The 15,501-nt window shown below is 40.2% G+C and overlaps 1 protein-coding gene across 5 annotated transcripts; it reads left to right on the top strand.

The window, feature by feature from the left end:
- The first annotated feature begins 223 nt into the window (after positions 1-223).
- Positions 224-14,971, top strand: LOC117426087 (procollagen-lysine,2-oxoglutarate 5-dioxygenase 1-like). 5 transcript variants are annotated; one of them, XR_009307841.1, is made up of 21 exons: positions 224-522; positions 2,454-2,545; positions 2,875-3,008; positions 3,454-3,617; positions 4,124-4,236; positions 4,537-4,600; positions 6,000-6,097; positions 6,230-6,331; positions 6,473-6,604; positions 6,740-6,861; positions 6,953-7,057; positions 7,584-7,709; positions 8,595-8,736; positions 8,988-9,101; positions 9,292-9,357; positions 9,811-9,915; positions 10,629-10,775; positions 11,951-12,076; positions 12,232-12,357; positions 13,243-14,089; positions 14,159-14,971. XR_009307841.1 is itself a non-coding variant. In XM_058993082.1 (20 exons), the coding sequence occupies exons 1-20, from the start codon at positions 426-428 to the stop codon at positions 13,396-13,398; spliced, it is 2,331 nt and encodes a 776-aa protein (XP_058849065.1). In that variant the 5' UTR covers positions 224-425; the 3' UTR covers positions 13,399-14,971. The 5 variants fall into 5 exon arrangements, 4 of the variants coding, with proteins under 4 accessions (XP_058849065.1, XP_033899254.3, XP_034760987.2 ...); XM_058993082.1 differs by having other exon boundaries at positions 13,243-14,971; XM_058993083.1 differs by lacking the exon at positions 224-522 and adding an exon at positions 1,068-1,217 and having other exon boundaries at positions 13,243-14,971.
- The last annotated feature ends 530 nt before the right edge of the window (positions 14,972-15,501 follow it).

The following is a 15,501-nucleotide window of genomic DNA, read 5'->3' on the forward strand; positions in this document are numbered from 1 at the left end:
CAAAATGTGTTGTGGGTCACAATAGCGAGTCAACTTAAAACATCTGCAAAGCACATTTAAGATCTAACCAGGTGCGACTATTCCAAATGCAATCAATTATTAGATGAATCTAAATAACTTTTTTTGGGGTGGGGGGGTGGGAGGAGGTTGCACATCCCCCTCTCGCTTGCCCTGCGGGTGTGCTGGCAGCTCCAGCTGGTGATAGGCGAATCAGGAATCAGTGTGTCTTTTTGTGATGATGTATGTTTGGGGGTGGAGATGAAAGCGGAGCTATCCCTTTAAAAAAATCTTCCTGTAGAAAATAACAAGTTAATGCAGGAAAAAAGGGTCTATAAAGCCTGGAAGTGAAGCTGCACTTGCACAGTGTTTACAGAACACATCTGGAGAAGGACGGCAGCCGGGAGTTAATATTATTACACTTTACAATGCAGACCGAGGCCTTGGTACGACTACTGTCTGGGATATGGATCTCAGTTTTTCTCCTTGAAGTTAACTGTACTCAACAGAATCCAATCCCTGAAGGTAAGAATATTATCTAGCGCCGGATGAGACGTTTCAGTGGACTGGAAATGGAATATAAAAATGGAAACAGTGTTTGCGGAAAACAAAATACAAATAAAACACGTATCTAATTGAGCAAAGTTTAAAAACTTGCAAGTAAAATGTATCGTTAATCGTTTACCCGACACAAGCCTATGTCTGTAACTGCTCAATCTGAGTGTCTTAATTTGTTATTTTATTTGGGGGACGTGTAAATACATAGGCCTACGTCTACATTTCTCGTCTTTAATAGCTTTAATTTAATCCCCCCCCCCCCCCCCCCCCCCCCCAAAAAAAAAAAAAACATATACCGGTTGGTATTCAAGTTTGGGTTAAAAAAATGTGACGAGATATTTTACGCAACATAGACGTAACGTAAGCGGTTCAGATAATTTCAGCTATACATGAATGTGCATTACTTGCTTATCGTGTTCTCGTTTAAGCGCTGTACAGTTGCCTGCGTTATTAAATCCACTTCTGCTATGCTATGGACTCTCGAGAGTTCTGCAGCTGCTGACGTGGATACGGGCAGTCGTGCAAACGTGTGTTGTGGAGCGTGTGGCGGGGTGGGTTTGAATGGTAGAGCGCGTTTCCTCAACACATCGCTTAACGCAGACAGTTGTAGCCTGTACGCCAGCACAGAGCGCTGCCCTGTTTTTTTTGCATTCTGGAAACAGGTAAACATTCTTGTCTTTGGCAAAAGATTATGGGGCAACGTTTTACCATAGCGTGCTGTCCTGAATCGTAGTTTAACAACTTTCCATGGGAGTTTTGAGATTTCATTTATTTTTTTTAAATATAAAAGTGCAACACATTGTTAAGGAAGTTTGCATGACATTGTAAATGCGGTTAGAAATCAATACAGAACATTGTAGCTCCACATATAGTTGAGTTAAACTAGTTTCAAAATGGGCTACTGATGATGTGTTGCATTTGTATATGGGTTACAAATGCATTGTTTGTGTTGTAAAACCATGTTATAATAAGCGAGTTAATTAAAAACGCTATACTGCATACAATTCGACCTTTATCACATTGGACACAAATAGACAAAGAATATAACAAACTGTAACATAAAAAAATGATATTAACATTTTTTTTAACAATCAGTTCTTGGTGTCGGATCGACAGCAAACACGTCACAGTTTGGTGGAACCTCGGATTAGCCCTGGACCCCTGCCCTCAGTCTCGTCTTCCAGTGTCTCTCTGCGCTCGAATGCAGACGGCTGCCAAGTTGTCGGATCAAATTGAGACGACTTCCTTAAGAAATGCAGACCAGCCAAATTCCAGCTACCAAAGCACACATATCCTCCGCGTGAGGATAAATAATGAGCGCATTGTCTGTACTTGTGTCAATTTGCTGCAAGAAAATAAAACACACAAGCAGTATGCAACCGTGCTTGATTTATACAGTAAATTTAAAATGAGATTACACCCCGTTTTATTTCTGACACACACACATCTATTAAGAAACAAACAACCTACCTGTTCGTAGATTGTGGAGGTTATTTCATCCAGCCATTATTTATTTTTCCATTAGAGAATAGCCCTCAAAGATGCATACCCCTTACGAAAATAACCTATAGGCCAAATGTCCCAATTATCTATAAAAACCTATAGGTTCAATACAATAGTGTGTAGGTCTTCTATAGAATTCTATAGCAATTCTATAGAAGTATTCTGTAGGTAACCTATACGTTATTTTCATAAGGGACAGTCCACAACAATCTGTAAACAACAATGACAGTAGCATAGATATTTGCTAATCCAGGTTTGCAGTGTGTGTTTTGTGTTATTTGCAGGACTAGAAATTAATTAAACATCAGCAAAATTCTTGGACTTTTTAACTTATTGAAAGCCTGAGTTGCTAAAAAGGAATGCATTTTCTTTTTTTACATTTTTTTTTTTTGTAGAAAATCTTTTAGTTTTGACTGTGGGCACCAGCGAGACAGATGGATTCACACGTTTCATGAGATCAGCCAAACTCTTCAATTATACCGTTAAGGTAAGGAAACCCAGCAGAGAAACTGCACAGTCTATGAGTGGATTGGATTCTCTGCAGCAGAAAGAGACTATGGGAGTTGTAGTTTTATTCTGCATGCCACAGCATGACATGTACCTGGAAGCAGCATGGGTTCCAAGTGTAGGCGTGCAAGTAAACCTGTGAAGTACAAGAAGCCTTCCCTCAGTAAGACCTCAAACCTGCAATTTCAATCTTAATTCCCACTGTAAACAGTCAGTGCATTGCATCGGACAATTGGCAGTTTGTAACTGTGCATGTGTGCAGGTATCTTAGTCCTTTCACTCGTGTGCTGTAATGTCTGGATGTTAAAGGTGCTGGGCAGAGGGGAGAAATGGAGAGGGGGGAACTACAAGACTGCTTCAGGGGGAGGTCAGAAAGTCCGTCTCCTGAAGTCTGCACTGGAGAAATACGAGAAGGAAGATCAAGTGATCTTGTTCATTGATAGGTAAGAAAAAAAAAAAATCTCTTCAATCTATTAAAGCACATTTGACGTTCAGTAATGCCAGCCCCACTGTTATATTTGCGACAGTGGAATTGACATAAATCGTAAGTGTCTGACATTGCTCTAGATTACAGCAAGGCACACAGCCCTTGACAAGAGGATGCAAGCCAACAAAAGTTGCTTTGCAGAAATGATTGCATTTAGCACATTTAAAATCTACCGCAAAAAGACCGAGTCTACACCCATGTGATTACGAAACACAAGTTGGTACTAGTTGCTCAACAACATTGCTTATGTGTGAACCCAGCTTACAGCAAACCTGGTTTTAAAAAAAACCCCGACTTGCCAGTACTGGGTGCTGGTGAGTACTGGCTTATATCAAGTGCTGAGTGAAGGAGAGGGGAGCCTATTCTTAGTGCCTGTGATTTTGTCACCCCTCTATAAACAGCTACGACGTGGTATTCGCATCAGATCCTAAGGAGTTGCTGAAAAAGTTCCAGCAAGCCAACCACAGGGTGGTCTTCTCTGCGGAGAGCCTCATATGGCCAGATCGGCACCTGGAGGACAAGTACCCCCACGTCCGGGAGGGCAAGAGATTCCTCAGCTCAGGAGGTACGTTTCTTGAGGCTTGATTTCATTTTGCGCTATTGACGTCTTGATTGAATTACAGTAGCGTGCAAATCTGTTGTTTTTGTTTCTTGAGCATCTGAAATCAAACCCCTGTAACTGAAAATAATGGAACATTGTCAAAATAGGCAAATTGTCTAATTTTAATTGATGACTTTAATAGGCCACACATGCAATCCATTCAAAATAGTAAGAGAACACATCGCCACAAATGGTAAAATGCATGAGACTTTTTAGAATTAAAGCACAAAGTGGTCTAATATTTTCACACAAGTGTCTGTTGTTTCTATAAAACTGTTTTTTTTTATTTGACCGGAAATTGAAATTTTCACACCCAGAGGTTTCCATGCAGGTTGGTATATAAATGATATAAATTGACACACTACTGTATGTGTTGGTTAACTTGCAATTTGTTTACCTCAATGGGATCGCATAGATGTATATGCTTATAATCACACTTATAATGATCACACCCTACTACCCTGCCTCAGGTTTCATTGGCTACGTACCCAGCCTGAAGAAAATGGTTGCAGACTGGGATGGAAAAGACGGTGATAGCGACCAGCTGTTTTATACGCAGCTTTACCTAAATCCAGAGAAAAGGGTAAGAGAGAAGTAGGTCACTTGGTACGGACATTCCTTTAGGGTACCAGGATCTTATGAATGAGTTCTGGTCCAGATTGGTTACCGTTCTACTATGTGCTTTCAAAACTCCCCACGCGTTTTGATGAAACTTTGCATGTTCATGGTGATCTTCTAATGGTCCCCTGATTGGGTATCGAAGGCTATATTGGTGACCACTTGTCTGGTCATTGTATTGATGAGTCTGTACACGGGCGGTCATTAAAACGTGCTGTTGGTAAAAATACAGTAACTGTATAACACTTCTTTGATCTCTTTTCAGGAAAAGATCAATATTACTTTGGACAACAAGTGCAGAATATTTCAAAATCTCCATGGAGCTTTAGGTAAGTCACAAACATGTTTCTTTTAGCATTGGGAACAAACACAGGTTGTACAGTACTTTTTCTTAAATAATCCTGCAACCTCAAATCTGTTAACAAGCTGCATGTGTTTTGATGGCTGTAAGACGGGGAGCTCAAGCAGTCTCATTTTACCTAGTTTAAAAAAAAAAAAAAGCTGTTTGTGCGATTCTGGAATTAAGAAAACAATTGGTGGTGGTACTAATTTCCAGCTCATTTTACTGTAAAACTTCCCATTCAGGCAGAGACCAATTAGAAAGCATGTTCAAAGACCAAGCATGCCAGCTCGTTTAACACAGACCTGCTCGGATGTTCCATTAGTCTAATTGGAAGAATGGAGGAAAAACTGTGTTGGACTTTGGGAGTCATTTTCACCTTTTTATTGGAAAAGTGGCTTGCAAGTTTTAAAATGTGTGATCACAAACTCTCAAAGGCCTTGGTTCTTTGATCTTTTTTTATATGCCTTGTTATAAAAAAAAGATGTCAGCAGTCACTACTGCTTTGGAAACATACCCATCAGTACTTGGTAATAAAAGTTTCTAGCACTGCAGTGTGAGGTAAAGGAATTTATGACTGTGCTGTGAGATGTCTCTGTACACGTAGACCAGTTGCTGTTTCAGCTTCAGCCTTCTCCCCTCATTCAGAAAGCAAGGGCTAGACAGAAACAAATCCGATACACACAACACTGCAAGACTATTCATGAGCATTGAACAAATGAAACCAGCTCTTAATAGAGGAACAACTTTATTTGTTATCATGTGAAAAAGGAATTCTAGAAAGGGTGATGCATAATTCGTGCAACACAAGGGTGCTACTCAAAGGATATATTTCAATGACAGTCTGTGACGCACTGTTTGGCCACCAGATGATTGTTCATGTCGGCATTAAAGTAGAATGGAAAACCATGTGAAACAACAGTGTTGCACAGATTATGAATCGCCCTGTATAATGAATGCAAAAGTGTGTAAAAAGAAAGCTAAAAGGAAAGTACTGTCCTGCATCATTTTTGCACACTCTGTATCCAATGTCACTCCAGAGTCTGCATCCTGCCCTGGCAAAAATGGGTGTGAGCATTATTAATGTTTTCATTAGGAAGTACTTTAAAGCTGTACTTGAAATATACTTTAATCTTGTGCCAACCACTGGGGAGACAAAAATAAATAAACAAACACCCCTGTGAGAATTGGTATCCCCCACACCTGATAATGACAGAGCAGCACTGCAAGATCTGCATGGGTGTAGGAGCACACCATTTCTTACAAAAAGGGGGCTGGGATTGGTCTGACACAAGGTGGTGTTCATGATTTATAAATTAACTTTAAAATGCTACAAGCCTTGTGTTTTGTAATTGAAAGGACATGATGTACTAATGCTTTCTGTTCAGATGACGTTGTGCTGAAGTTTGAGGACGGACGGGTCCGCGCTAGGAATGTGGTTTACGACACTTTACCAGTTATAGTTCATGGCAACGGAGCCAACAAGGTAATAATTAATTACATAAGACTAATTTTGTTACTTAATAATGCACTAAAGCAATGCCACTGGGTACTGTGTGCTTTTGTGATTTCTGCACAGAAAATTAGACTAGATTTAACACTATAATGGCTCTTTCAGCTGCAGCTAAACTACCTGGGCAACTACATCCCCAAAGTGTGGACGTTTGAAACAGGCTGCACTGAGTGTGATGAGGACTTAAGGAGTCTGACGTCTCTCAAGGTAAGCACTGCGGGGGTTAATGAAGGAGCCTTCAACTGTGTCAGTATTTTACTTTAGTCTGAATGTCGGTATTTCTTTTTAATGTGTGTTTTTCCGGTTGTCCGAGTCAGATCCTCAGCTTGATTGTTCCTGTTTCTGTAGGAGAGCGAGTACCCCTTGGTGTTGATTGGAGTCTTCATTCATCAGCCCACTCCGTTCGTCACTGTGTTTTTTGAGCGTCTGCTGAACCTCAAGTACCCCAAGGACCGGCTTCAGCTCTTCATTTACAACCATGTGAGTACGGAGCTGTGGAGAATACAAGGCAGATCCTGAAGAGAAAAGCTCTGCTGTGCACAGACACGTACAGCGATGCGTCTGAACGGAAGCACTTTAGTGAAAACACTTTCCCACAATCCCATGTGTTCCCAGGAGCCCCATCACGAGCGCAACGTCAAGTTGTTCCTGGAGGCTCATGGGAGCGAGTATCGGGCTGTGAAAGTGATTGGACCGGAGGAGGAGCTGGACAACGCAGGGTCGAGGAATCTGGGATTGTAAGCCCCTGTAACCATCGTCGGTAGAATACATTTGTTTTGGCCTTTTTCTAATTGCTTGATTGAATGCTCTCCCTGCATTTTCTGCTAGGGATCTGTGCCGGCAGGACGCAGAATGCGATTATTACTTCAGCGTGGATGTGGAGGTCGTCCTGAAAAATGCTGACGTGCTCAAAATACTCATTGAACAAAACAGGTAAGTATGGCTAATATACCTGCAACACCACGACCCCTTTCCCTCTAGTTTGACCCACATATAAAAGCACCACATTTTTACAGGACATCTGGTTACTATAAGGAATAATAGGCAACCCATTGGGCTCGATGCAATTGACATTTTTGCTGGAGGGAAACATAAATAAGTTGAATCTAATAGAGTGAAAAAAACAAACGTAAAATGATCAAAGTCACTTTCATGTGAAAGCCATGGGAAGTCCTGCTGACACTCTGGGGGGGGCATGGTTTATTACTGGGATGTTACAAAATTGGGGTTCAGTGTAGCTTTAGAATCTTCGCTCTCCAAATGACGTAAATATGATAGTGTTCTTCTTGTGCTCCTTATGGCAGACCTGTAGACCGGGTGATTGGGTTGCATGTTAAGATTAGAGTCACAAAGAGGGCAGCACTGCCAGTTTCTCTGAATTGCGCAGACTCCAGTTTTGGAGATCAGGACTATAGTGTAAATGTTATAACTTTGCCAACTTTTTTTCCCTTCTCTTTAGGTCTATAACTGCCCCCATGATCAGTCGCAATGGGAAGCTGTGGTCCAATTTCTGGGGGGCCCTTAGTGCTGACGGGTTCTATGCCAGGTCTGAAGATTACGTGGACATCGTTCAGGGGAGGAGGGTGTAAGTGTGACCTGCGAAGGTGGTTTGTGTGAATCTAGTGTTTCTTAAGAGGTGAGGGACAATGGCACTGTTCTGAGGCGTGCTTGCTGTGAGAGCTTTAATAATGCTCCTGTTTTTTAGGGGATAGCAAATTACACGTTTCTGCTAGAACGGTGTAGTTTACCAGATGTCTCCCATACATTTTCATCTTTAACAGTTTACTGTGGTGTAAGGAAACTAATTTGATGTCTGCAAATGGGTGTGCACAATACCAATTGCTATGTTAGTACGCTTCCATTTACTGATTCCAATATTCAAAAGTTGCACACATATAGCTTAATCATTGATCGTTAAACGCAGCACATCTGGCACCTAGTTTTAAACAGAAGTCGGATAATGATCAGTTACCTAATGTGATGAGAGATAGCTCAGGTACGGAGATGGTCTGTCGTCAGGAGAGGATTCAGGTAGCTTTTTCTCACTCGCAGTCTCAAGTGCCTGTCTTGCATATCTTACCTAACTGCGTGTGTGTGTGAAGCTGAACTTTGTGAACTCTGCTTACACTCTGTTTTCCTAACAATATCGAAACACTATCAATTTTTTGGCATGAGTTGCAGTGTTGTTCCAGACACAGAGCACACACAAGGTCAGATATACTCCAGTTTATCAATTCCTTGACTTGAGAAACACATCTCTCTGTTGATAACAGCATGCCTTTCAGCTGTGCTCAACAATGCTCTACAGTGGCAAGCGCTGGTAAAGTCACGGTACTGTGTAGTGAAGCGTGGGCGGCCAAATGCAGAAGTGATATTTGCATACATCTGAATGATCAAGAGAAGGTTGGAATCCGGACTTTGCCACTAGCCTGTGTGCACCAGTTTGAGCTGTTTTGTCTCCCCTATGCAGTGGTGTCTGGAACGTCCCGTACATTTCCAGTGTCTACCTGATTAAAGGCAGCGTCCTGAGGACTGAACTGACAGATAAAGATCTATTCCACTCTCTCACACTGGACCCTGACATGGCCTTCTGCAGCAATGCCCGGGAGCAGGTACAGTCTCCCTCCTGGATAATAATCACATTTTTACACATGTATATGTCCAGCATAGCTGAGCAGAATGGATCATTAAATTCACATAGGAAAAAAAAGCAAATCCGATTTTATACTTCATTGATAAAAGGGAGTACCCCCTGCATCAGGGGTAGAGTTTCTGATGTGTAAATGGCTGTTTGGATTGCACCAGTTCAATGTGCCCTTGTGGTTTGAAATGCTGAGTTGTCTCTTCTGTTTGATTTCCACAGGGAGTATTCATGTTTATTTCCAACAGACATGAATTCGGACGCATTCTTTCCACTGAAAACTGTGAGACGACTCACCTGCACAATGATCTGTGGCAGATCTTTGAAAATCCACAGGTACTTTAACTCCAACTTTATTTTAGAATACCGCATCCCTCGTACGGAACTGTCTATTCAAAGCTTGTTAACAAAAAAAATGATATGGTAACCTGTGGAACAATATTTAAACATAGTTTTTCCAACGTCTTGGGTGATCTTGTTAAAAGCGAATGATACCCTTTCAAAAATGTTCCTTTTTTTTCTCCAGGATTGGGAAGAACGGTACATCCATTCAAACTACACCCGAATCATGAAAGACAAATTAATAGAAACGGTGAGTCTGCGTTGATATGACTGTTGCAAGCTTTTATATATCCCATTCAGTCACTGCTGGACCATGTGAATTTTCCTTCATCTATTTTATAATGCATAATGTGTTTTGTTTTTTGTTTTTTTCAAAAGTTTTGGCAGGGCAACTTCTCGAACTCCACAGAGTTCACACAAACAGTTTTCAAATTTCTAAAACAAAGAAAAAAAATCTTGACCTCCCGGGATATACAATTGGAGGTTACCCTGGTTAATTATCTGACCAGAATGAGTTTGTGTATAAACTGAGTACCCTGCACAAGCACAGTGGTAAATGAATGCCTTCACACTGGCTTTACCCAGCAGTGCTTCAGTATTACATCGGTTTGCCTCATTCTTTTTCATTGTAATGGGTGTTTTATATACCTGATGCAAAACTGCATGTGACTAAGCCCCCTGTCCCTCTGTCTTCTTCTCAAAGCCATGCCCAGATGTCTACTGGTTTCCTATTTTCACTGAAACCGGCTGTAATCATCTAGTCGAGGAAATGGAACATTTTGGACAGTGGTCTGGAGGTGGCAATGAGGTAGGTTTCTATTAAAACGAAAAAGGTGAATATTTTTTAAATATACAGGGTGATGTATAAACACCCACTCTCTGGAACTTAGACAGCATTGTTCAGTCTGTGGAGCGCCACTGAATTTACTGAGTTTATTTTAGATAACTGGAATCATATTTTCTGTAATGTGTGTTTTTTTTCACATGGTACAGTACATTGCCAATGATACAGTAAATGTCTACGAAGATGCTTAAGTGTACAGGTGTTTGCCGAGGTTTCAAACAAATATGCAAGTCTTTCCTGGTAGTGTCAGTGTTTTACCTGTTGATTTACTGTTTGGTGGGAAAATACCCCCATGCCTGCTTTGAATGGGCTAAACAGACAACTCTATTTGAATACTGTAAAACATTAAATGTTTGCTGGCAAGAAATATTCACTCATTTCACTTTTGTTAAAAATCTGCAAAATGTACATGCGCAAAATTAGGATAATTACTCAATTCAGTTTATATACAGTATATGCATAGCTTAAATGCGTTAACATTTGCTGCTGTAAATATGTCCATGCAAAAAATGAAATTGCTGCAGATATTTCCTGTTTTACAGTATATAGCAAGAGTGATCACAAAGAGAGGACACAAACACAATAGACTACTTGCATGTCTTTACGATCTGGTCTGATGAAGGGTATTGTACAGTTGTGTTGATGGACAGTTTAATTGTGTGTGTGTTTGTATCCAGGACACTAGAATTCAAGGTGGCTATGAAAACGTCCCTACCATAGACATTCACATGAATCAGGTGGAGCTTGAGAAGCAGTGGCAAAAGTTCTTGCTTGAGTACATTGCACCAATTACAGAGAAAATGTACCCTGGATACTACACCAAGGTAAGCTGAACTGTGCTCCATTTACTGAGTCAACAAGGGTTTCAGGGGTGTAGCATGAGGAAGTTTTGAGAAAACTGACATATGTCACCCCTGTATGTAATCTAAATGCTGTCCGGTAAAGACTAGCTACTGTACTTTGAAACTGCCTATTGATGACAGCTGAGTGTTGCTTTTCAGATAGTGTTCTGATCTGATCAAAATGAATGCATGCTGTTTTATTGGGGTGAAAGTATTCGCGGTGTAAATTTCCGTTCATCCTTATGTGATGTATTGTGTTACAGGACCCACAAAAGCCCCATATAACAAATTTCACTGCCTTCCACATCATACAAAGCTTCCCATCAAAACCTTAGCTTGTATTGTGATACTTCTAGAGTTGTGTGGCGCATATCGTGATTCATGGCGTATTGTTGCACCCCTGGTGGTTCACACGTTTACAGCCATGGGCTGAAAATATAATTATAAATCTACAGCTGGGAAATGGGTGTTAATCTCCAGTAACCATCACAGGCAAATGTATATTATTAGAAAGCACACAAAGAGTATGCGAAGTGTATTTTATTAACATACCGGCAATGATACCCTTGCACAAAAAAAAAGGTCCTCAGTCTCTGATAATGTCTCTGTGCCGGGTATTATTGCTTTCACAAAACATCATGTGCACAAATCCATTACCAAGGTTCAAATGTGTGTCCACCATCTGACATGTAAACCAGGGGTGTCCAATCACGGTCCGGGAGGGCCATTCCACTCCAGGTTTAACAGGTGAAATGTTTGAATTGCCTACTTCAGAGTCAGGATGGAGGTTTCATTGGTTAAACAATTTCAAACAGGGTTGGAACAAAGACCAGGAGTGGAAGGGCCACCCCTGATGTTAACAGTCAATTCAGGCACCATAAGCACGTCGGAGGGTGGGTGTCTCGTACAGCTTGTGGTTCCAGACTTCTGAACCAAATAAAGTGCCAAACTGGTGGAATTAAGACTCCTATGGCATAGCAGTTTCACCCATTCCAGGTTTTAATACGAGCTCGATCAGCCAGTAACAAGCTCAGGTGTGCCATCTGAAATTCATAGTAAAACCAGGAGTGGATCAAACTGCCTTGCAGCGGGAGTCTTATTTCCATCGCTGGCCAAACGTGATGCTGTTGCTCACCTGCGTTTTTTCTCCTGGACAGTGTACCTCTTACCTGAACTTTGTGGTGAGGTACAAACCTGACGAGCAGCCGCTGCTCGCACCCCACCATGACGCCTCTACTTTTACAATTAACATAGCTCTCAACAGCAAAGACACTGACTATGAGGTAAAGGGGTGGGCATCTCAACAGGGGAACGTTGCAGGAAGGGGCTGTCCTGTCCAAGTCTGTTCTCTGTGTCAATGTGATTCTGGCTGGTATGTTTCAGCTGCATGTCTCTCTTGCATCACCCTGCTATGTGTGTGTGTGTATCTCTCTTGCAGGCTCAATTTGATCTGGCCTTTGTAGTTAGGTATAAACCCGATGAACAGCCACTATTAAGGCCTCATCACGATGCGTCCACTTTTACTGTAAATATTGCACTGAACACCGTCGGGATTGACTATCAGGTAAGCCCTCTGGATCCTGTCGGACTGTCATCATCTCTGGACAATTTGCAGACTTACTTGCTATACAGGGAATTCAGATTTTATTCTTCTTATTATCGTTCTACTATAGCTTATGCATGGCACTTTATTTAACACTTTAACTTTGGTGATCTCTTCTCTAGCGAGAGATTAACCAATTGTTCATTTTATTGTTACTCCTAAACTTCCCCGGAGAAACAACTAATTAATAACCAGGAAAGCATTCACTAGTCTACAATGTAATACACTGCAAACGGTGACACTGATTACATTATTAATATATTCAGTTATTGTGTGTTTCTTATGTTGAACAGTTGAGTCAGAGATATACAGTGTGCTGGTGAAAACATATTGCTCACTGACTTACATGAACTGGCTCCAAGCATGCTCCCTATTGGAATGCATAGTAACACAAATGAAAAGACTCCTAACTTTTTAAAGCTTACTTCTTTTTAAAACTTCTCACTATCTCAGCATTTTACTTCTACCCTGATGATGATACGTCACTTTTTTTTTCTATGGCTTGGTCTGCTGTACATGTTTGGGGAAAGTCCTGCAATCCACTTAAAGTATTTTTTTAATGTATATTAACTTAAAAGTTTGCTCTTTTTTATAGGAAAAGAATTAAAAAAAAAAAAAAAAAACTATGTAAAAAACATAGCACAAAGTGTCAGCTTTCTGTAGTTGCACCAGAGAGCAGTTTAAAATATACTGACTTTTGTTTCTTGCTAATTCTGTATTTATTCAATGTATTAGTAGTTCCTACTTTTAATTACATTTGAATGGCCAGGTCCTACAGTATGTAATCAAAGTGTCCGTGCGAGTTATGAAGTGTTCTCGGTGTGCTGACTCTCTGTCTCCTTGCAGGGAGGGGGCTGTCGCTTCATCAGGTATAACTGCTCTGTCCAGGCTCCTCGAAAAGGGTGGGCGCTCATGCACCCAGGACGCCTAACCCACTACCACGAGGGCCTCCCCACGACCGCCGGCACACGATACATCGCCGTGTCCTTCGTCGACCCTTAAGAGAACCAGCAGCGTTTTTGTTGCCCTTGGTCAAATTCCTTCAGGAGTGGCAAAAATTAGGAACTGTTAGCAGCTGAACTGACTGAATTTTTAAAGCCCAACGCAGTGAGCTGTAGCAAGAACCTTCTAATATGCACACATATAACTGGTGTGTATATGGATGATATTCCCAATTGAAGCTTTACGTCTGTGTCTTATTACATACATACATAAATACATGCAAGGAGGAATTGTTCCTTGTGCTTACCATTGCAGGAATGTGTTATACACACAGATTTTCCCAATGGAAATACTGTATTGTTAAATCCTGTGCCTTATTTTTACAATTGCAGTAGATTTGTTTTCAGTGACCAGTCGTCCAAATGGCAACAGATTTTTATAGTAGTAATATTAATGTTTTAATGTAACCCTGGCAAAACTGGATAGAACACAGTCAATTTTAACACAGGTTAGGAATCCACATTTTCTATTGTGGATGTATTAAAGTTTTATATAATTACTGATGCAAACTTAGTTAAATTAAAAAATAAATAAAGTATTAAAATATTTACTGGCCCTACATATTTTCAAAATTGTGAATACTATTTTATTTGTAGTTTGAAGTTATTTATTTTGCAAACAAAAAGGGTTTGGAGGTGAGAGAGGTACAGTACAGTATTTCCAGGCTTTCTGCACATTACCAATTGGATCAGTTCTGTCACAAAAAAACCCAGGAAAAGGGCACCATTTGTATCACCTGACATTGTTTTATTCTCAGTAGGAGTGGAGGGACATATACTAGAAGATAAAAGAAGCTTTGGATATTGACAGTGATCTAGAAAGTCAAATGGAAATTAAACAAACCCCCCTATAAATGTGAAGGCGATTCTCTCCTCTTTTTTTTAAAAAAAAATTATTTAATCATATTTATACAATCTCCTGGAAAGGTACCTGTGGAAATGCGTTGTCACATAGGGGGGTTAGAATAATGTTGTGATGGCATCAATCTTCATTTTAAAACCACGCTGGCAGTCTGGCACAGAAATTAGACACAGATATTCAATCAATATGATAATGAGGCAGCTGCCTAAGTTTATAACCCCTCCTGCTATGAAGAATACAGTTGTTCGTTCACATGGACTGTAAGAAAGGGCATCTATGCAATAGTTTTGTACAAAGAGACAAAATGAGAATGGTACTGAAAACAACATTAAAACAGGAAAGAGACGCAGTAGCTAGAATCGTTGGCAGTATCTTTTTTTTGTGTCTTCATCTTTTTTTTTTTTTCTAACTGAACACGTTGGGTAACTGTTACTAACGGTACACACAGCTGATTGTGTCATTTTAAAAGTGCATTCAATTGGGATAAATACCTGTTGTTAGGCTGCAGTTTGTATGAACTTGTAAAATTAACTGTAATTTGAGTGTAGCTGCATTGGAAATGTCCTCTAGCTGCAGTTAGTCTTATAACTTGTAGTTAAACTGCCACACAGTCTGCTGTCCCACACTGCAGGTAACTACACGTGATTTTGTTAATGCTATGATGGAGTCCTATTGTTTGTATAAAATTGCTATAAAGTGTTTTTTGTTCAAATGTGCGTCTATTTATCATTATTATTATTATTATTATTATTATTATTATTATTATTATTAATGAATAGTATTATAGATGCAAAGAATGCTTTTTGAATAGTGTTAACTATTTTAACCTGACTACAGTACTGGTCCAATGTAACCTAGTCGATGATGTCGAACACAAGAGGTGTTAAAAGTTTAAACTCTAGAAATCCCATATAATAGGGAACATTGAAAATAGCACGACTGTAATATTGACAACCAATTTAATATTGTGCGTCTATTGCAACACTGCATCCTGAATTATCGAATTTATGGTACTGGCATTTATGGCAAATTCAATTCCCGGGACACCTTCCTCAAAACCGAGACGATCGATCCAGTGAAAACACGGACAGAGGTTGCAACCCTAGTATACCATTTTCTATTGGGCCAGTATGTAAGTTTAATATGTAAGGTACATTTTTGTTTCTCATATTATTAACTGACATAGGCAATACATGCATTTATTTAGTTTGAACATTAATTTATAAATAAAATCAACCAGAC

The sequence above is a fragment of the Acipenser ruthenus genome, chromosome 20 (assembly GCF_902713425.1).
Source record: "Acipenser ruthenus chromosome 20, fAciRut3.2 maternal haplotype, whole genome shotgun sequence".
NCBI lineage: Eukaryota > Metazoa > Chordata > Actinopteri > Acipenseriformes > Acipenseridae > Acipenser > Acipenser ruthenus.